At 41.0% G+C, this 22,224-nt stretch overlaps 1 protein-coding gene across 2 annotated transcripts in view; it reads right to left on the bottom strand.

Annotated features, from left to right (window-relative positions):
* LOC147897808 (glutaredoxin-C4-like) overlaps positions 1-5,766 on the bottom strand; it is a 50,010-nt gene extending 44,244 nt beyond the window's left edge. For both annotated transcript variants that reach the window (XM_087380532.1, XM_087380534.1), the window contains exon 1: positions 5,437-5,766. In XM_087380532.1, the coding sequence (XP_087236658.1) occupies positions 5,437-5,582 (146 nt within the window). In that variant the 5' untranslated portion in view covers positions 5,583-5,766. The remainder of the gene's footprint in view (positions 1-5,436) is intronic.
* Positions 5,767-22,224: the final 16,458 nt, after the last annotated feature.

Raw genomic sequence — 22,224 nt, 5'->3', positions numbered from 1 at the left:
ACAGTTTGCATATGGATGCAGGAGATACAGTGGATGTGTACAACCAAAAGTTTTGGGATGCTTATCTGCAGGTTGCACCTTTCAAAAAGATCTCCAAAGGGACCCAAATGAGAAAGTACAAAGCAAGTCTCACTCCAAGAATCCAGGCAGTAGTGAATGCTTTGGGGGCAAAAAACATTCAAGACCTTATGCATTCAGCTTCAGTAGCTAGTCTTGTGCCGTTACAAGATCCATCCACGGTACTATCCTTGCATGCAGGACGTGCCGAAAGAAAGAGAACTGATTTTTCAAAATCAGAAAAGAAAGAGTACCCCAAGGTTGAAAAGAAAGGGTTTCAGCCTCAGAAGCCGAGGGGTGCTCAGTTTTCAAAGGCTTATAAAGGCAAATCTCTATTCACCCCTGAACAGATAGCTGAATTCCGTAGAGATGGGAAATGCTTCAAGTGCGGCAAAGAGGGGCATGTGGCTGCCCAGTGCCCAGAAAAGCCTTCAACTTCGAAGGGAAAAGAGGCAGAGAAGCCACGAGGACCACAAAAGCCAATGGCGGGAGGAATTCCTGACATAGTGGGTCTTGTTTCAAACCCAAAAGAGCGAGAATTTCTGCTATCATGGGGCAAAGTCAGAGACCAGCAAGCGCTAATTTTATTTGATCCAGGGGCTTCTGATAATTTCATATCAGAGGACCTAGCCCTAAGGCTGGGAATAAAGACGGAGAGGTTGGGCAGGGCTTTGGATGCCGATCAGATGTTCTGTGGGAAACCTGTTCCAGTCACTCCCTTGATAGGGAAGCTCCGTCTTCATGTACAGAGTTATGTGGATCAAGAAGACTTCTTCATTTCTCCACTAAAACATCATGATGTAGTCTTGGGAATGCCTTGGTTTCATCACAGGGCAGTGAAGTTGACTCTTCCTGAAAGAGTGCTGGAGTTTGTGCATAGGGGGAAAAATCAGCGTTTAGTTGCCAGGAATAAAGGGGACACTATCCCCATTGTATCTGATGTTACATGTGGTAAAGCAATAAAGTCTGCAATTTCTGCGTACATGGTTTTTGTAAAAGAAAAAGAGAATGATATGCAGGCTGAAATGAATGATGCAGACAAAGATAAGTTTCAGTTTCTTGTAAACTTTAAAAATTGCTTTTCTGATGCTTTACCAAGGGAGTTACCCCCAGAGAGACCAGAAGATCATCAGATAGAGTTAATGCCTGGTCGTGAGCCACCAAACAGACCACCTTATACAGTCAGTGCGACTCAGAAAGAGGAGATTATGGCTCAGGTACAGGAGGGTTGATTCAGCCCAGCTCGTCTCCTTTTTGGACCCCTGTACTGCTAGTACAGAAGAAAGTTGGTTCATTCCGTGTGTGCGTCGATTATCGCGCACTGAACAAAATGACCATCAAGAAATGTTCGTCTATTCCGCGCATTGATGATGTGCTGGATCAGTTAAATGGAGCTTCAGTTTTCAGCAGGATAGACTTAAAGAGTGGCTATCACCAAGTGAGGATACAGCCTCAGGATGTGCACAAGACAGCATTCCGCAATACATTCAGGTTGTATGAATACTTAGTGATGCCTTTTGGATTAACAAATGCTCCAGCCACATTCAATAGAATGATGGATCGCATCTTCCGAAAGCACACGCATTTCACGGGTACTTTCTTTGATGATATCCTAGTCTTTTCAAAGACAGAGGAAGAGCACACGGAACATCTTGCTATAGTGTTTCAAGAGCTGAGAAATCATCAGCTCTACGCAAACAGCAATGCCAAGTGGATGGACGAAGACATGTTATCCGATCATCCACAGCTTTTGGATGTTTACAAGGAAGCTTTTCAGTTGAGGTCAACTGAATAGAAGCCAAGGGGATGTCACCACAATGTAAATATCCTAAGTCAAAGTACAGTTGACCATTTATTTGATCATAATTAAAGAGTTTTATATGTGTTAATTATGCTCAAAGAATTCTTTTAATGGTCAAAGGATTTACTACGGTCAAAGATACTTGACTCTAGTCAAGTAAACCTGACTTCAGTCAAGGAGACTTGGTTTATTACCAAGAGGGTTAACTGCGGTTAACCAGAGAACTACAGAGCTGACTACAGTCAGAGAGTGTTGACTTCGGTCAACAAGACTTGGCATGCGCCAAGAGGGTTAACCCCGGTTAACCAACATGTGCCAACTTCAGTTGGAGAGTTGTGCCAACTTCGGTTGGAGAGACTTGGCTATAATAAATGCGCCTCGACCCTTGGTCAAAGCTCCTTAATTATAATCAAGAGTGTTGACTCCGATCAACCACAGAATAAATATATTTTTTTTATATTTATTTAGGTGTGCACGTGTTCAGTGGGGATGCCCACCGTGACTAGAATTAGTCCACAGTGTGTTATTTGCATGCAAAGCGCTAACAATTAATGGGTGCCATGGTGGTGCGCTTTAATTAATTGTTGCAAGTACTAGAAAGAGTTATTTTTCCTAAGTGTTACGAGAGCCTAATAAGCATCTAGGAGGCGGTTCGTGTGACCAAGTGCTTTGAAGACTCCAGAATGGCCCTTAGTGGCATGTTATAGGATTTTAGACAAGTGGCATGTTGCCAATTTGAAATGAGCTTGAAGCTCTTGTAATAAAGGATTCACGTTTTGGATTAGAGGGTGTATCAGACAGCTCTATGCTGAACTTTTGTAATAGATTCTCTTCAAGTAATAAAATACCTTCGGGGGGGTCCAGCCCGACATGTTGTCCTGGGCCCTAGTGTCTCTGTAGAGAGAGAGAGAGAGAGGGAGAGCAAAAAAGGAAGTGTGCTTGCTGTCTTTTACGAAGGAGGTTCGTAGTGAATCAAAGAGTAATTGCTTTCTTTCAAGAGCGAGAGGTATTTCATTGTGCTTGCTGTCTTTTATGAAGGAGGTTCATAGTGAATCGAAGAGTAATTGCTGTCTTTCAAGAGCGAGAGGTATTTCACAAATGGTGAAAATAGAAACAAGGCAGCACGTTTATTAATGAAGCAAAGGATCCTCATATTCAGTGGAGTGCTTATGTTGCACATTGTCTCCGGTAAATTGGATTGGGTAAAGAATGTTAATGAATGTGGAAGAGAGGTGGTTGGTTTACCAGACAACATCATGTTTCTCTTTCTTTATATTGCGATTTTGCAAGGAAGAATCTTTTGAAGTACAATGTTTTGATGCTTCCAAGACTCCTTGAAATAAGATCTGCACATAAACAAGTTGTGGCAAGCCCAGAGTGGGATGCATGGCCCACTTCTAAGCAAGCCCTTGGAAAATATTGCTATGACTTGTGTATAGGCAGTGATCATTTTTTAGGTGATGCATCACACCTGGTCACTTTGTGTAAGACGATTGTGAAGTTCCTCAAAAAGGTTGATGGAGATATGACTTTTATTGACAAGGTATATGATGGGATGGATCGCATAATGGAAAATATCAGAGAGTTAGAGAAATTCCCCCAAAGGCTGAGAAAGTTGGAAGAGTTGGCCACGAGCAAGTGAAACCAATATTACTCTCCGATTCATGCGGCTGCATTTGTGTTGGTCTCGAAGTTTCAACACAAGGCAAGTGCACAAAAAAGTAATGTAGAGATGCTCCGTGGTTGGTACCTCACTCTTCAAAAGATGTGCCAACTCCAGATGCTTGGTGGACAGGGAAAGACCAACTCACCAATTATTGCAATAAGGAGGGCATGATTGGATGGCCAAATGCACAACAACACGTAATCTTAACTTGATTCAATTTTCAGGTTTTAGTAATACATAATACATTTAATCTAAGTGCAATTTACATGCTATGCATACATCAGAAATTTATGAGCTTTGCAATTTCAAATAAGGTGGAAGGATTATGGAGCTGATTCCCTTGAGCTGCAATCGCTTGCCATTTGGATTCTTAGCGAAGGTTATAGCTCCTCTTCTTGTGAGTGCTTATGAAGCGCTTCATACAAAGAAGAGAATCTGTCTCAAAGCACAAAGGGCCAACAATCTTGTCTTTCTTAATGCAAACTTGCGTTTGCTTTTTGACAAGATGAGACAGGAGTATACACATGACAGATATATTGATTTCATGAGCTATATTGATTTCATAAGCTATATATTGATTTCATAAGCTAGATGACACCCTTACTAATGACACCAAATAGCAGCAACAAGCTGTAAAATAGATCGCAATTGCTCTGAAGGTGTCGCATTCCAGAGCGTACATAGAGTGCAGATCCTCTACAATATGCGAAAATGCCGACTTATGGTTCCATATAGTTGAATATATATGCAACACAGCACTCCGCTAAATATGAGGATCCTTTGCTCCAACAATGAACCTGCTGCCTTTGTGGTATTTTCACCATCTGAAACAAGCTGCACAACATTAGATGGACCCACATATTCCATTGCATCTGCCCACACTTGCACCAAAACATTTGCTGTTTTTCGCTGCACTCCACACTCTATGGAGTGTATGTAGAGTGCAGATCCTCTATATAGTTGAAGATATATGCATTGGATTTTAAGTAATTTGAGTTACTTGAGTCAAGATTAACTAGTATGTCTCTCGTACAATGTTATTCTATCTTTTATACTCCTCCTACAAGGCTGGTCAGCCTGGAAGCCTCTAGCATGTTAGTTCAGCCAAAGCTGAGAAGTTGAGCCATGCTGACGAATAGTCCTGTAGGTTAAGGAAGACAATACGCAAATTCAAAGAGTAGTTGAGCCAATGGTAGATGAGGCTGATGAAAGCTGAATCAAGTGTGTCCCTCGCGGATGGTTGAAGCAAACCTGAGAACGCGAGGGCAGATCTCTCCTGGTTTTCTAGAATATAAAAAATTGGACTTTTTGTTGCGAAATTCTAACGCTCAATATACTTCCCTCACATATCAAACTCATATGTTTGTCTATTTGGTTCAGCAAAAGAGAATCTGTCACGAAAGTCAACATCTTATGTCCTAATTACTATTAGTAATATTCCAAAATCACCACTAACGTCATCGAATAGGACTTGTGAAGTCCTCTAAGAACATTGATTGTGGCACACAATCATAACAGAGTTGTCTGATCTACTTAGGTGAAAAGATCAAGCTGCCCACATCTTCCCACATATATCCTTCAGGATCTAATCTGCTGCTTCCACCGTAAGTCTCACCATTCTCCTGTACTACGCTGCCCCCCTTACTGTCGCTCCCGAAGGCGTTAATCCTAATCTATTGTGTAATCCTGCAGCACGTCTTACATTGTTTCGGCCAGTGCTTTTTACAACCATGATCAGAACCGTAATTAAAAAGGAATCCAATACTGACAATCCCAAAGCTACCAGTCTAGATGGGGGACATTTCGGATCGCCCGAATACACACAATGTAGCCGGAGAACCAAACCACGTGCAATTGTAGGAGCGATCAAAACCTAAGGGGCATGAAAGGGATAAATGAGAGAGAGACTCACGGGCAGTAAGACTTGGAGAAGATAACAATTTTATTATCGGCCACCACTCTTTTGACAAAGGCGTGGGTAGTCTCGGCGAGGACGAGGGGCTGCAAAAGGCAGAGCAGAAACATCACCGCGATAGAGCACTGAACCAAGGACGCCATGGCCAAGGGAGAACCAGCTCAGGCACAGACAACAAGAGATATGAGAGAGGAAGCAGTATAAATGAGGAACAATCAGAAGAACTTATTAGGGCTTGCCCATTATTCTACTAGGCCCTTTTCAAAGTAGCTATGGATTCTATCTTGATCACCCTGCCTATATTCCCGGGGCTGTTGGCACTTTCAATACAACGGAATGAAAAACTAGATTTGCGGCAAACAGCCTTTCCATCGTGGAGCTCTTAACTACTAAATCAACATTGAACCTCAATCCTAGCATTTTATCAACTTTTTAAGGAAAAAAGCTAATGTGGACATGAGACACGACGAAGGGTCCATTAAGACCTGATCCCCCCTACAAATGTCAAGGGTGGTGATTTTATTATTGATTTCGTGATGTCCATATTTTGGAAGCTAAAAACCAACAAATAGATGAATAAGGCGATACAATAATTGATCCTTGTTGAAGTCTATATAATATTGTCACATGGACTACAACCATATGAATAAAGGTGTCGTCATTATTCAATCTTGCATCCATCTTGGCTTTCCTTGCTCCCTCGCATCGAAAACATGCACTAAAAGAGAGGAATGTTGTAAGAGATCAGATTGAAAACAAGCAATTTTAAATGGATGAGCAATTCAAAATATTTATATGATAATATATAATATATAATTGTTATAACCACACATAGTGTAGGTGGAGAGACGGCACGCTTCCTTCCCCAAAGAGTTATAATCCGAGGGACAGGGCCCTTCCCTGGGTGCCGAGATAACATTGAGAATAATAGCGCTGAGAATATAAACACCGGGCAGAAATTTGAATGAAGCATCACCGGTGCAAAGGCCGTGCGATTCGAGAATATAAACGCCGAGAATATGTCTCGCGAATGGATAAGGTACTGGCATATTACCTTGATGTTAATAGCCATAATCGTATTTCTACATATTGGCCGTAAAGCCCACATCTTTCTAATGACTCCCATGTTAACTTGCGTCCACAAATGGAAAAGGAGCAAAGCACATGAGGCTATCAATACTTTAGTTATAAATTATTGGATTCAAAGCCAAAACTTGGAGAATACGTTTACTATTAAACTAAAAAAAAGACCTTCGTAGAAGGAACCCTTTTTGAGGCCAATTTGTTGTTGACTTTTGGAGCTACCATTTTTTTAAGGAGGTAGAAAACGAGCTAGAATAATTTTAGAGATGAGACATGGCATTCCATTGAACCTGGTCCTCCTTGTAAATATCAGGGGTAGTGCTTTGATTATTCATAATGGATAAAAATTAGCACTTTTTGGAAACTAAAGCCCAACAAATTACATAAATCAAGGATTGCTCGCATGAGCTTATGAGTTTTCTCTTCAATTGGACTATGATCATATGAATGTTGGTGTTATCGTCCTTCGATTTCACATTCCCTAGCTCTCGATGGTCATTTCTTTCAATTCCTTAGCTCTCACTCATCGTCAAGAACATGCATTAACAAAGAGAATGCTCTTTAAGTATAATCATAACCTTATAGGATTTAAGTATGAATGTGTTGTAAAAATGGAACTCACATATTCAGCTGATGATAGGAAGGTCTTCCCTTTTTTTTTAAAACCCAAAATAATATAATTTTAAAAAATAAAAAGTGAGAAAATTTAAAATTTTGTAAAATAAGATCTTTGTGAAACAAAGAACACAAATGTATACGTGATATATGCGGAGAAGTGGCACACTTCTCTCTAGTTTTGAACAATATGAGAGAGAGCACCCCTCTCTCATCATCTTTTGTTTTCAGCTCTTCTTTTATCGAGTTTTCTGCTCAAATATCTCTAATACTTTGCCTAGTTCACATCTCGAAAGATTTCCTATAATGGTTTCTCATATGCTCCTTTCGTTGTTGATAGCAATTGTGTTTGAATAAATACCTACAAAGTAATACAAACACATTTTAGTGACTAGGTTCACAAAAACATAAATTTAAAGAGCATAGTCCAAGCGAAGTGTGGTTGGATCAACAATGTATGGTAATTATGGGTAAAGAGTTGATAATCACAATGGAGCTAATGAATTCCAAGTAGCCCAACAATGGTTCATTCATTGAAGTCGGCAACACAAGGTAGAAACAAGTTTTTAAGATAGCCATGGAGTTTTCAAATAAACTTTCGTGCTTTGTGCATTTTCGGGCATAATCACGCTTACCACTAAACATCTTTAGGCACAGTTGCAAGCTTGAGATAGACAAATTAACCTAGGCACTAGAATGCAAACACATGTCTATATAATTACTACCAACAAGCGCATACCTGTCATTATCACACCATGCTATGCATGAACTCTTAATAGATTCACCTTCTCAAAAATCTCATCTCATCTTGTCACATATTGCAGCACACTTTGCTTTTCAATAAATTAAACCATCCTTTCTTTTCATAGGTGCTTTAAAGTTATCCATGTCGAATTTCATATTAGGAGAACATGAGAGAGATGAGGAGTTGCGAGTCAGCATGGATGCCCCTTGTTGTTTATTGGGGCACTCCAGCTAGACAAATATGCAACTTGGGTAGGCATCTTGTGGGGAGACGAGAGAACATCATTGCGATGAGTTTTGGTGTTAATTTTTATTACTAAGGGAGAGCAATAGTAATCCAAGGCCATATTGCTATCCAAGAACTCATGCCAAGCTTTAAAGACATTGTGAATGGCAACAACCAATCTCGATAGACGGTCACTTTTGAACTGCTCTCATAGCAACCAAAAAGGCCACCATTGCGAAGCTTCAACGAAGCTCCTATGCAGGAGATAATCAAGCTCTTCTTTGCCTAGTCTTTTTGTAGAGATCCTACATCTTGTGCACTGGATTTTCATATGGCTTGTTAAATAACCACTAACAGTAATATGGTGCACAATTCCAAACAGCCACAAGTTATCTTACATTGCAAAACTTTGCAAAACGACTTGTCAGGGTCAAAGTATCCAAAAAGGGCATGATAGTATAAGACACATTGTACTTGACACTACAAGACTAACTCATCATCTTAGAGTTCATAATCTCACAAGGACATTGCTCTTTTGCACTCTCTCTTTCAAATCGCCCAAAAAAATTATAATGGGCTTTGCAGCATTTGATTTGTTTGTTAATGGGAGATCTACCAAGCTATAATATACCATCGATGAGTAAGCATTTCTTATTAGAGGATGGAATTTGAATGAGTTTTGATTAAAATTAGCCTTGCTAAATGATCTTCATTCCAAGTCCATGGATTCTTCACTTAGCATGCAAGCAAAACCCCTAGTGAAACATGCTGAGCAAGACTTTTGCAAGACTGAGAGAAGGGGAAGAAGAGCCATGAAGTGTATGGGGAAGAAAGAGAGGAATGCAATGAAGATCCAATTTTAGGCTTGTTGAAGGCAATCTTTAAAGCAAGGAGTTCCATGAAATCCAAAAGAATCTGGTACAGAATTCCAGATTAAGGGGCAAGTGTGGGGAAACAAACCTATTGGAAACAAAAAAGCAAGGTCATTTATTTTGAGCTTTTCCAATCCCCGATTTTAGCCATTAGAATCATGACATGTGGCTTATTGTCACTCTACCTGTATGTTTTCTCACTCTAACTCTCCTATTATTCACTCTCTCATATTCCAACCCATTAATTAATTAGTTTTGGTGCATGGAGGCTTGATTAAGCTATGGTTATCTATAGATTAATTTATTTATGCATTAATTAAGCTGTGTTTCTCTATGGCTTAATTTATTTCATGCATAGACTATGTCCAAGGGGGCTTCCCCAAACGTTCAAGAAAAGATTCGAACCCAAAACCTTATTTTACTATGCTAGTCATGTAAATAAGGGTGAATCAAGATGGTTAATTTGTATGTTTTTCATTGGAAGAGCATATTTCCACTTGGGGCATTACGTAATGATCCAAGAGAAAATCAAAGAGGGACATAAAGAAACGTTACACTAGTAGAGAAATGTCACATCAATGTTTTCTCAAGGTAGGGGAAATAGCACCATGAGGTCTAGAGCATGGGGTGCTATTCCATGGTCCCCTCTATCTTCCCTCTATTTCTCTCGTATTTCTCCTCTATTTCCACTGTATTTCCTCTTCGTGATATAAGGTCCTAAGCTTAATAATTTAACCTAAACATCTTCTTGTTCCAGCATATGTGTGTAAGCAATTATATGTGCTTGGTGGATGATTGAGGTTTTCTCTAGGCAATGTAATTTTAGAGAAGACGATGGTATGAGTGGAGAAATGCTTGTTAGGAAGCCACATCTCTCATGAAGCCTCTGGTGCTTATGGTTGTTGATCCTTGATGATGATCTAATGGTGTGTCTCTTATCACTTTTTTGCCATTTGGAATGGCAATTTTTTTCTTTGAGCCTTTTCTATCCACTGAAAAACAAAAGCAAGAACCAAATCAATATCATTGCGCTTAACCTTCTCTTTTAGGTGTGTCACAGCCTCCCTTGGCCTTTTAGTTGTGTCTCATCCTTCCTCTCAATGGCCCTTCTATACACATCCTAACCTTCCTACCCTCTCACTAGCCCGAGGTATAAAATCATCTTCCATAAGGTTGATATTAAAACTATGTTTATCATTGGTCCAACCACTACAGCATGATCCTAGCTTTTGAAGGATTTGATCTAGATCAAAGTGCATCTTATTGTACTATTAACAACTATGATCAATGTTCCTTTTTACAAGTCCCTTGCAAGGATATTTGAAGCAATCAAAGGAGATTTGAAGGATTGATCCAGATCAAAGTGCATCATATTGTACTATTAACAACAACTACGATCAATGTGCCTTTTTATACGCCCCTTGCAAGGAGATTTGAAGCAATCAAAGGAGATCTTGCAAAGAGATCTTAATAAGCAATTAAATATAAAGCACTTATAAGCACAAAGATAACTACCAAAATGAGAACATGTCTATCAATATCAAGAATTCCAAGGAAAACAAATGCTTAGATAGTGTACATAGTAGAGTCCTTTGAAAAAGATCTAAGTAATGCTCCTAGATTTAGATGATGCTTAGGTGTTGTGATGCCAAAAATTGATATTTTTTATTTGTCATTGGTATTGTTTTCTTCTATGTTTGATAAGAGTTTGAGTATCAAGTGATAGCCTAGCGGCTCTCACTTATTTCTACTTTCTAAGATATTGTATGGGACTGAGAGGATGAGTGGAATGGATCCTTGTAAATACCATAGGTATGAATTATAAATACCTTGGTATGGGGTGAGAGTTATTTATGTATGGGATATTATGGGGTTTTTAGAAAATAGGAAGAGTGGGTCATGTAAAGAGGTGGGCTCATGTCCATGTGTTCCAATAATATAAGAGAGGCCACATGCCAAGCATGTGGAAGGCATGTGGAGGAGTGTGGAGGCAAGAGGAATCCTTCTAGAATTCCCATGTGGAATAAGGAGGATGTGGACATATGGAAAAGAGAGGGACCCTATGGGCTCCATGTGGGGAGACTCTTGACTTTCTCAATATTTTAAGAGTCTTGAGCATCCTTTGATAGGACACATGGCAAGAGTAGCCAAAAAGGACATGGATGGTGACATATGGGCTTATGTGATTGATGGGGAAAAGAATCTATTGGCAACAATTGTAAATGGGTGAAGGAGGGTGACAAAATCTCTATAAAAGGAGCCCTCCTCTCCCTTGTTCATCATCTCTTCCACCATTAGGCCTCATGTTGCTATAACTCTAGTCTCCTCAAGCCTCTTCCATGAGCCTTCTCTCCCTCTTGTAGATATTCTCTTATGTAGATTCTTGAGTCCATCTCTCTCTAGTTCATTCTCTCTTTATGAGTAGTCTTGGAGCTTTCGCTCCCTCTTGTATGTATGAAACCTCTTCTTCTCCCTTGTGTTTGTAGTATTTTGAGTTGTATTGGAGTGGAGCCTCACTCTATTGACAATGAAGATCACTTCGTATTCCCTCTCTTGAGTCTCTCTTCCCTTTTCTTTCGTTCAAAGCCTTAAAAGTTCTTTCTATTCGGCTACTCATTGCACACACATGGTCCATCCATTTCTTAAGCCACCAAGGGAGTTACTTACTCTCTTTTAGGCAAAATTTATGAGTGCTAGATCATTGATGAAGGTGGAGTCTTGAGGGAGCATCCTGCTAAGGAGAAATTATCATGGGTGGAGGGCAATTTTCATGATAGTTTGACCCCCTATTGGTGTTTTGCTCATAACTTTCCGTTCGTTAGTCCGATTTTGATGAAACTTATGTCAGCGCAAAGCTCTCTTCAAGGGCATTTCTTTGTGTTATTAGACCATGAATCAAATACTACAGCAAAAAGTTATGAGTCTTTGTGTTTGATAGTATGTTTTCATGACAGTTTTTACCCTTGTCTAGTAAACTGCCCATAACTTTCTAGCAGCTTCTTTGTTTCTTACGAAATGTATATCAGTGCGAAGCCCATCTTAAGGCACATCTCTATATGTGTTTGAATCTTTGGTATCATGTCTCTACCAAAAGTTATAGGCCTCTGTGTCTAATGACAGTTTGCAGAGTGTTTTGAGCTAAGTATAAAGGTATCTATGAAGGAGGTGCAATGTTTCCTCGGAACCTACCCATCTGACCTAATCAGCCCCTTCAAGTTCCTTGATATATATCAGTTCATGTCATGTTGAGCCGCAAGATCTTCTTTCAACAACGTATCGCTCTTCTCTTTGGCACAGTCCAGCTTGCTGAGATTATGGCCTCTGCTGATCCTTTCCTTCTCCCTATGCTTGAGTACAACATCACTTGGGATGTTACCATCTTCATTCTCATATAAGGGAGGAAAGTATGGTGTGGTATCTGGGCATAAAAGCTTCTTTTTAATGTCCCTTTCTCAATGATAAATTTCTTTGTCACTCAGTTCAAAAGCAGTACGAAGTGAAGAAGTGCATGAAGCTTATTACCCCCAACTTCATGTCACATCTTTTGGTAGAGACGCCGGGTATGTTTGGTATTGGATTCATCCCACCTTACTAAACGGTCTTGGGTGTACTTGATTGCATGTTATGCCTAGTATAGGCATGTGTTTTCTGATGTGATGCCTGGAAGAACTCCGTTAGAAGAGATTGTAGCCCATTTAAGAGAACTAGAAGATTGTGAAGGTGATGCTCAAGCTATTCACATGGTCATTATGATCATATCCTTTATGTTTGCACTCTTGAATATGTTGGTGAATCGTCAACACCGGCAGCAGGCACAATGATAGATTGGGGATTGTTTCATGCACTAGCAGCTTGGTGTGAAGAAGAGTTGAGTCTTTGGGTAGTTTTTAACTATAACAATGGAGTGGTGATTCTCAATGCTTTCAACTTCTTTTGCTATTAAAATGATGAAGAGTACAATATCTTGAAGCTGTTATGTGCACTTCCAATTGTGAGAAGGGTGATTCTTGAATGCATGTATACACAATGTTGTCATGGTGCTGGTTGGTCACTTAGTTTTGAAGATTTTGTTAAGGATCACATTGTGGAGGGTTTTTAACAAGTAATTAAGCATAATAAGTTGGTCTTGGTATACTAAGGCTCTGTGGGATCTTGTTTGGGATATTATTTGGGTCTTGGTAATTCCTTTTTGTGTTTCATCATGGTGAAGATTTCAGTGTTTTGAGGGACCCAAGGGGAAGACCCATACTCTTATCTTCGGGATTTTGTTCGAGGATGCCAGCTTTCTAGATGGTCCATGAAAAATCGGGCTGAGATTTTGCTTGATTTTCTTGAAGGTGTAGCCTTGAGTTGGCATGAGGCCTTGCCGGACTCGACCAAGGAGGACTGGGACCAAGTGGTGGTAGTAATGAAGCAGAGATTTGGGGCAGTGGAGTTGCCAAACGCTTTGATGTTGCAGTTGGACTAGTTCTATCAAGGAGAGGGTGAGATGGTCTCTGCGTTGGCAATCCGATATGAAACTTTATGGACAAAGTATGAAAGGGCAGCTTTGCGAGCTATGGCATCTACATCATCGGCCCCTCAAAGTCTCTCAGGGATGGAGCACTTAAAGATGAGCAAATTTGTTATGGCTTTGGAGCCTCGTCTTCGCTCAAAAGTAATGAGTAAATATCCAACAACATACATGGAGGCACTTCACATTGCGACCAAGAAAGAAGCTTCTCTAAAGATCGAATCCTCTTTTGTGTCTGCAACAGCTTCAACTTCTAAGGTGGAGGTAATGGGTACTCCTCAGGTACCAAAGTCCTCTAAGTTAGATCATAATATCTCCCAATTGATGGCAGAGTTTGCTGATTTGAAATTGCATTTGGTTAATGCACGACAACCTAGAGCACCAAAGAGTGAAGATAGGCCTCGAGATAAGAGTGGGGTCACTTGCTATGAATGTAATGAAAAAGGTCACTATCGCCCCGAGTGTCCTAGATTGAGAAAGAAAGAAGAAAAACAAGTATCCTTATTAGAAGCTTCTTCAGAGGATGAGGAAAGAGAGGTAATGATGGCTAAATGGGGGCGTGGTAAAGCAAAAGAAGAAGAAGAAAGCAAGGAAGAAGTAGATGAGAAACATTAGCGAGAGGAACATCGTAGTAAGAAAAAGAGGGCATCTAGAAGGAGAATTAGCCAGTCAAACTTTCCTTTAGGCCAAGGCATTGGAAGCTATGACTTGTTGTCCGACCTTAAAGAAAAGGAAGCTCATATCACCTTTGGTCAATTACTTGCTTTGTCTCCAAAACTACGAAAGGAATGGGGAAAGCTAGCAAGCACAAGAGTGTCAAAGAAGAAAAAGAAGAAAAGTGCCATTCCTATTGTTCAAAAGGTAGATATAGATGTTGATGATGATGTACCTGTGGTTGTTGTGATCATTGATGGTCAAGTGATTTCTAACATGTACATTGATGGAGGTGCATCGATTAATGTTATGAGTGAGAATACCATGATAGATGCTGATTTAAAATACTCTAGTACTACCTCTCCTTATCGTATCAAATTGGCTGACAACACTAAGGTAAAGACCTTGGGAGTTGTGAAGAATCTAGAAGTGGATGTATGTGAAATTTCTGTGGTGACTACTTTTCAAGTGATCCCTACCAAGCCAGATGCATGTGCCTATCCATTGATTTGGGAAGGCCTTGGCTATGCAAGGTGAAGGTTGTTCAAAAGTGGGATACTGGAGAATTGATTTTGCAAGGAAATGATAAGAAGGTGCACTACAACATCAGAAGTCACAAAAAGGAAGTTGTCAAGGAGGAGTCTTCAACATCAGAGAGTTCGAGCTCTGACTTAACCGATGAAGAAGAAGAGACAAGGTGTAGCTCCGAGAAGAAAAGCTCAAAGGATGAGCTAGAAAGAGTGGCCTTTGGTCTTTGTCTTGGTGCTGATCGGGATGAGTCAGGAAGGAACAAGGTGGTGGTGCAAGAAGATCCTGTAGAGACACTTCATGTGGAGGATGTGGAGCACACTAAATGATGCCAACGCAATGAAGAGCTTCTTGGTGATTCTCTATCAGGTAGTGAGTTGCTCCAATACTTGGATATGTTATATGATTTTCCATGTCTCTTTGCAACAAGCTATTCACAGGCTCGACCAGTCTCTCTTGTGGAGCACAAGATTGAGTTGAAGCCAGAAAGCAAGCCAGTTGTACAACGCTTAAGGCGATTGGGGGTGATCCAAGTTGAGGCACTAGAGAAAGAGGTAACACAACTACTTAAGGCAGGATTCATCTTTCCTATTGATAATTCAGAATGGATATCTCCTATAGTTGTCACACCACAGAAAGGAAATAAGTGGCGGATTTGTGTGGACTTTCGTCCTTTGAATGCATGCACTAAGAAGGATCATTTTCCTTTGCCATTCCAAGATGAAATACTAGACCAAGTAGCAGGGCATGAGATGTATTCTATATGTGATGGGTATTCTGGGTGCTTTCAAATTCATATTCGGGAGGAAGATCAAAAGAAAACATCATTTGTCACACCTTGGGGAGTTTTTGCTTATAGAGTGATGCCTTTTGGGTTGACCAATGCACCAACTATAATAAGGAAGTTCATTTGTTGCAGAGAGAAATCGTATTCAATATATGCAACACCTTAACCCATGTCACCATGGAGCCATGATGAAGTTTTCTTCAAAAGGTCTACTATGATGATGTTGACGAATTCTTATAGGTAGTAAGAATGCCAAGATTTTAGCATTGAAAATACTTCCAAGCTTTTGGGTGTCCACATGAGAAACTTCTACTCTGCAAAATCTCGCTTGCCCATTGAAGAACATGGAATGTTGTCGCTATCCTCCTGCCAAAGACAACAACAACGATGCAAGAACATTACACAGGAGGTTCAAGATATTACGTCTGCATTTTTGACTCACGAAACACGAGTGTCCCCCAATAAGAAAGATGTTTATAGAAAGAGGAAAAGTAGCAAAACCTATGTGAAGCACCCTATCCATCTTCTTGAGGAACCTCAGGTCTGGATTCGCCTTACTTGGAAAAGTTCATAAGGGTGTTTTTGGATTTTTTTGCATTTATTCTCGACGCATAGAACACATGGAGAAGTTAAAGATGGCCTTAGCTAGGATTGATGAAGCAAAAGGGTGTCTAAATCCTAGCAAGTGTCATTTGGCTCAAACAAAAGTAGCCTTATTGTGGCATATCGTTTCTGAAGAAGGCCTACAAATGGATCCTGACAAGGTTCAAGCAATCATGGCATTGCCAAGTTCGAAGAGTGTCACTGGTGTTCACAGAATTCTAGGAAAGAGCAAGTATTATCAACGCTTTTGTGATGATTTCATAGAGATAGTGCATCCCATGAATTTGTTGACAAGAAAAGGAGTTTCTTTCCAATGGGATGTGGAGCAACAAGAGTCTTTTCAGCAACTTAAGGAGGCCATGAGTAGGCCCAATATTGAAGCCCTGTGATTGGTCTCAAGACTTTTATGTAAATCCAAGTGTATCTTTGCATTCAGTTGGTGCTGTATTGCTACAAAAAGGAGAGGCAGGTAGAATGCAACCCATCTATTATGCCAGCCGACAGCTTACAGAGGTGGAAACAAGGTATGAAGAAATGGAGCAGCAAGCTCTCTCTTTGGTGTTTTCAGTCAGAAAGTTTTGCTCCTATTTATTACCTTGGCCATTTTTCTTCCTTACCTCTTAGTCTGTATTAGCATATCTAGTTCGCAAGCCTAATCCTGGGGGGAGATTTGCAAAATGGTTGTCAGAGCTTCAAGAGTTCTCTTTCTCTTTTTTCAGTGAATATACCACTAGGTCCACTATGGCAGATTTGCTCATAGGATGGGAGGATTTGGGAGACGAAAAGAAATGTAAGGAGAACATTAAAGATGAAAGGGATACACCACCAACAGCTCTTGTTTTGTATTTTGATGGGGCTTTTATTCCTTCATGGCAATGAGCGGCGGCGTTTGTCTTTGGCATTGACCGACAGAATATTGGGATCATGACGATCAGCGACGTACTCTTTTGGTGACGATCGACGCTATACTTGTTTGGCGACGATCGACATTGTACTTGTTTGGCAACAGTCGGCGGTGTACTAGGTTGGCGACGGCCGGCGGGGTAGTGACTGTGTAAAAGAGAGAAAGGAAGGAAGGAGTGGTGTGTGGGGTGGGGGGAAAAAGGGGGGGGCAGAAAAAAGGGTGACTGAGCAAAGTGCACTTGTGCGGTGCAAACGTAATAGTGAGATCAGTGTGCTAGAGCATGAACACTTGTAAAAATGCAAGAATGGACTCTAATCACCTGGTGCTAACTGTGTGTGTAGATATCAATGCTCCATTCTCATGTAACTACGCGGGAACCAACTAACTCTACTTGTAAGCCCCCCATATGAGAAGAAGGCATTTGAGTAGCTCGGTTATCCGGTAGGTCCTAGTTTGGACACCAGCTGGAGGCCATGTGTGGCCTAGTGGTTGGACAGCTTCAGATAGAGTTGGCACACCGCCAACTAGGCTACATGTAAGTGCAGGAAGGCATCCCTTGACTGACCACACTGAGGGTAGATAGAGCATGTCCCGAGGCAGCCCACTCTCGAGTTGCGGGGCCCGTTTGGAGCCTCAAATGATCCCGGATGGGCTCTGGGCCAAACGGGGACTGTAGGTTAGTTGCTCTGTTTTATGCACCGGTTCTATCGTATGGTCGGTGGCCTATTTCAAGACTGACCCCCAGTCGGTCGTTTTGGGCGGACTGGGTCGGTCACCCAATTGAGCCTATATAAGAGCAAGCCCGTGAAGCCCATTTCATCACTGACTATAGCAACCGTGATTCCTTAGCATCCAGCCTCCGTCTTCTACTCTTTCCAGCACACCATCGAAGCTTCTTTCACAGGAGTGCATGGTTGGGAGGCAGCACCATCTATTGTATCAGTTCTACAGTAATCAAAATTTTGATTCTTCATACTATCTTGTTTTCTCTCTTGCATACGAGATCCTATTATCTGTTGAGCATAGACGTTGTATTATTTTCTTACACTTCATGCCAACAAGGAGCCAGGGGGATAGTCTTGATGAATTATGAAGGTCAAGAGGTGTGGGCAAGAGGACAAGAGCTTCCAAGTATCGCAACTAACAATGCATCTAAGTATAATGCTTTGATTATTCGTTTGGAGGGTTGTCTTCAAAGTCAAGTTTCCCCACCTCTCCCAACATTACTTGGTGCAGACACTCACACCCGCTCCCCCATCTAGGATGGCGTCAACATTTTGGTTCTGGTAGGTTTGTTTTATTTGCATCATGGCATCCTCTTCCATGTATAAAAAGGAGTTTTTCAACATTAAAAAGTTTGATGGGACAAACTTTTCTTTGTGGAAAGAACATATAAGGGATGTGCTTATCAAAAGAAGCAGATTAAACCCTTGGTGGGGATTGGAGCTAGGCCTGCAGATATGTTTGAGGATGATTGGAATGACTTGGATGCATTAGAAAAGTCTACTGTTAGACTTCATCTTGTAGAGTCAGTCTATTTCACAATAGTAAATGAGCAGACTACGGAAGATTTGTGGAAGAAATTATGTGCCACTTATGAGAAGGAAACTACATCTAATAAAGTTTACCTCATGAAGAGGTTGTTTGAGCTGCAGATGAAGGAAGGGGTCTCCATTGCTTCTCACTTGAATGAACTCAATATTATTTTCAGCCAGCTTAAAGCTCAGAAGATGAATTTTGATGTGGAGACTAAGATAATATTTCTCTTGTGTTCATTGCCATCCTCATGGGATACCTTCCATACAACTATCAGTTATTCTCTGCACCTGGTGGAGTACTAAAGTTTGATGATGTTGTGGGTAGCTTGTTGGCCAAGGAGAGTAGACGGAAGTCTATGGAAGGCAACAAGCAAGATGGAGCCTTAAATGTGCAAAGGGGCAGATCACAGTTCAAGGGAAGTCCCAAGAAAGAGGGAAGTCTCGTAGCAAATCCAAGGCACGGAACATTGAGTGCTACCATTGTTGCAAGAAGGGCCACATAAAAAAGGATTGCTACAAGCTGAAAAGAGAGCAAAAAGACAAGAAAAAGAATGAAAATTGGGGTGCAAATAAGAAGGAAGAGAGTCCAAGGGAGGACAAAGGAAAAATGAATATGGAGGAGATCAATGCAGTTAATGATAATAGTGACAATGACATTCTCTTCATGTCTAGTATACCTGCAGACTTGCTTACCACTTCAGATGATGAATATTCCTAGGATTGGATTTTGGATTTTGGTGCTTCATTCCATGTTACTCCCCACAGGGAATGGTTCTCCACTTATGATAGTGGAAAGACAGGTTGTGTGCATCTTGGAAATAACTATGCATGTGGGAGTAGGTGACATAAAGTTTTCTTTTGCAAATGGGTCTGCATTTGTTTTGAAAAATGTGAGACATGTGCCTAAGCTGACCAAGAGTCTTATTTCAATGGGTCAGGTAGATGATGCTGGTTTTCAAACCAGTTTTGGCTTTGAGAGTTGGAAACTTTAGAAGGGCTCTATGGTTTTGGCAAGGTGTGCTAAGTGTGGGACATTGTATCCCTTACATGTATTGGGGGTGTTTGATCGTGTTGTTGCAATAACCGAGCAGCCAAGTACTTCTTTGTGGCATTGCAAGTTGGGGCACATGAGCCAGAATGGAATGAAACTCTTATGCCATTTGGGTTATGTACCACATTTGAGTTTTTGTGACTTTGAATTTTGTGAGCATTGTCTCTATGGGAAGCAGACTAAATCAGCCCATAAAGAAGGGGAAAGAAAGAGCTTGAAAGGTTTGATTTGGTCCATTCAGATGTATGTGGTTCGATGCCTACATGATCATTAGGCAGGGCTGAATACTATGTGACATTCATTGATGATGCAACTAGGAAAGTGTGGGCTTATGCTATAGCTCGGAAGAGTGATGTGTTCCAAGTATTTAAAAAATGGTTGGCTTTGGCTAAAAATCAGTTAATAGGTAGAACACTTAAATGCTTATGGACTGACAATGGTGGAGAGTATCTCTCTCATGACTTTCAGCATTTTTGTGATACATGTGGGATCAAGAGGGAGTTCACATCCCCTCGTACTCCAGAGAAAAATCCAATTGTAGAATAGATGAACCACACCATTCAGGAAAGGTTGCAATGTATTCTTTCCAATGCAAGTCTTTCTGGTGGTTTTTGGGTTGAGGCAATGAAGACTACAATGCATGTGATCAATAGATCACCTAGTAAGAGTTTGGGCGGTGGTATTCCTGAAGAGGCATGGAGTGGCAAGAAGCCCTCTTACTCTCATTTGTGTATATTTGGGTGTGAGGCATATACACATGTGCCAAAAGAGCTTCGAAAGAAGCTAGATCCTAAGTCTAGGAAATGCATCTTTCTGGGTTATGGTGAAAGTGGAGAGATGGGCTATCGTCTTTGGGATCCACAAGAAAAGAAAATCATATGAAGCCATGATGTGGTCTTCAATGAGAAGAAGACGCATAAGACACCCATGAGGGATGTGGAAATGAGGAGAATCACCTTCCACGATGTGAATCCACCCACATATGTTGATAGACAGCAAGCTATCCATGCACCGAATGTGTAGGAAATGGTGCCACCAGGTACTCCCACAGGTACACAATCAAGGGAAGATGATGGATCATCTATTGGTGGAAATTATGAGCCAAATGTGTCTAATATGCATGTAGGACAACAATCAGAAATGCCCTTGAGAAGATCAGCTAGAGTGTCTAGACCGCTTAAGAGATTTGTTCCAAGGGTAGACTATGTGATGCTTACTGATTGTGGGGAGACGTCTTGCTATAGGGAGGCTATGATGCGTGAGGATCAGTGTAAGTGGGAGTATGATATGCAATTAGAAATGAATTCACTCATGAAAAATCAGACTTGGGACTTGGTTTCTTTGCCACATGGAAAGAAAGCTTTGCCATGTAAATGGGCCTACAAGATAAAGGTCACAGGTGATGATGTGCCTAAGTACAAGGCCTGTTTGGTTGCTAAAGGGTTCAAGCAAGAGAAGGGTGTGGACTTTGATGAGATCTCTCCGATTGTAAAGATGACCACACTTAGATGTGTACTTGGACTTGTTACAGCAGAGGATATGGAGCTTATGCAGATGGATGTCAAGACAATTTTCTTGCATGGGGATTTGCATGAAGAAATGTACATGGTACAGCCGGAAGGATTTGAAGAAAAGGGCAAAGAGCATTTGGTTTGCAAGCTGAAAAAGAGTCTCTATGGCCTTAAGTAAGCACCTAAAGAATGGTATCAGAAGTTTGATGCATTCATTTGGTCCCAAGGTTTTAGAAGAAGTGAGATTGATCACTGCCTCTACACTAAAAGGGCTAAGGATAGTAGCCTGATACTCGTGCCACTTTATGTGGATGATATGCCATTGGCAAGCAAGAACACTAAGTGCATCACGTGTGACTAGAGTAGGAAACTCGTTTGGCTTTCACAGAAGGAGTATGCTACAAAAGTGTTGCAGTGTTTCAATATGGAGGGGTAAGTACTCCATTGCTTCCATATGTGAAACTGAGTCAAGCATATAGTCCCAAATCAGATGAGGAGAGGGCCATGATGGCCAAGGTTCCTTATGCATTAGCAGTTGGGAGTCTTATGTATGCTATGATAACTACTAGACCACACATTGCATTTGTAGTGGGAGTTGTTAGCTGGTATATGGCTAATCCAAGTATTTAGAGGAATTGGGAGGAAATTAAGTGCATGATGAGGTACATGAAGGGTACCAAGGAGATGTGCATCTACTTTGGGTAGAGGAGAGATGCTTGTACTTGGGTACACAGATTTAGACTATGCAGGGCCTATGGATAGTAGGAGATGTGACTTCTGGTTATGTGTTCACCTTTGCAGGTGGTGTAGTGTCATGGATGTCTTGTGCATAGAAGTGCATTGCTTTGTCTACCATAGAGGCCGAGTATGTTACAGCCACAGAGGGTTGTAAGGAGGCTATATGGCTTGATTGACTAGTGGGAGATTTGGGGATTCATACAGGTGTACTGACATTGCATAGTGATTCCATGAGTGCTATTCAGCTAGCATGGAATCTGGTCTTTCATGGAAAGATGAAACACATTGAGGTCAGGTACCATTTCATCAGGGAGTTACTTGAGGACAAACGCATAGAGCTTGTCAAGGTTCATATAAATGATAACCCTTCAGACATGTTGACGGAGAGTCTACCTAGTTAGGGAGTATTGGCATAATT

The sequence above is a fragment of the Dipteris shenzhenensis genome, chromosome 10, assembly GCF_047967505.1.
Source record: "Dipteris shenzhenensis isolate YYH24624 ecotype China chromosome 10, Dip_SZ_1.0, whole genome shotgun sequence".
Lineage (NCBI taxonomy): Eukaryota > Viridiplantae > Streptophyta > Polypodiopsida > Gleicheniales > Dipteridaceae > Dipteris > Dipteris shenzhenensis.
The sequence above is the reverse complement of the archived record's forward strand: the minus strand, read 5'-3'. Positions and strand labels throughout refer to the sequence as shown.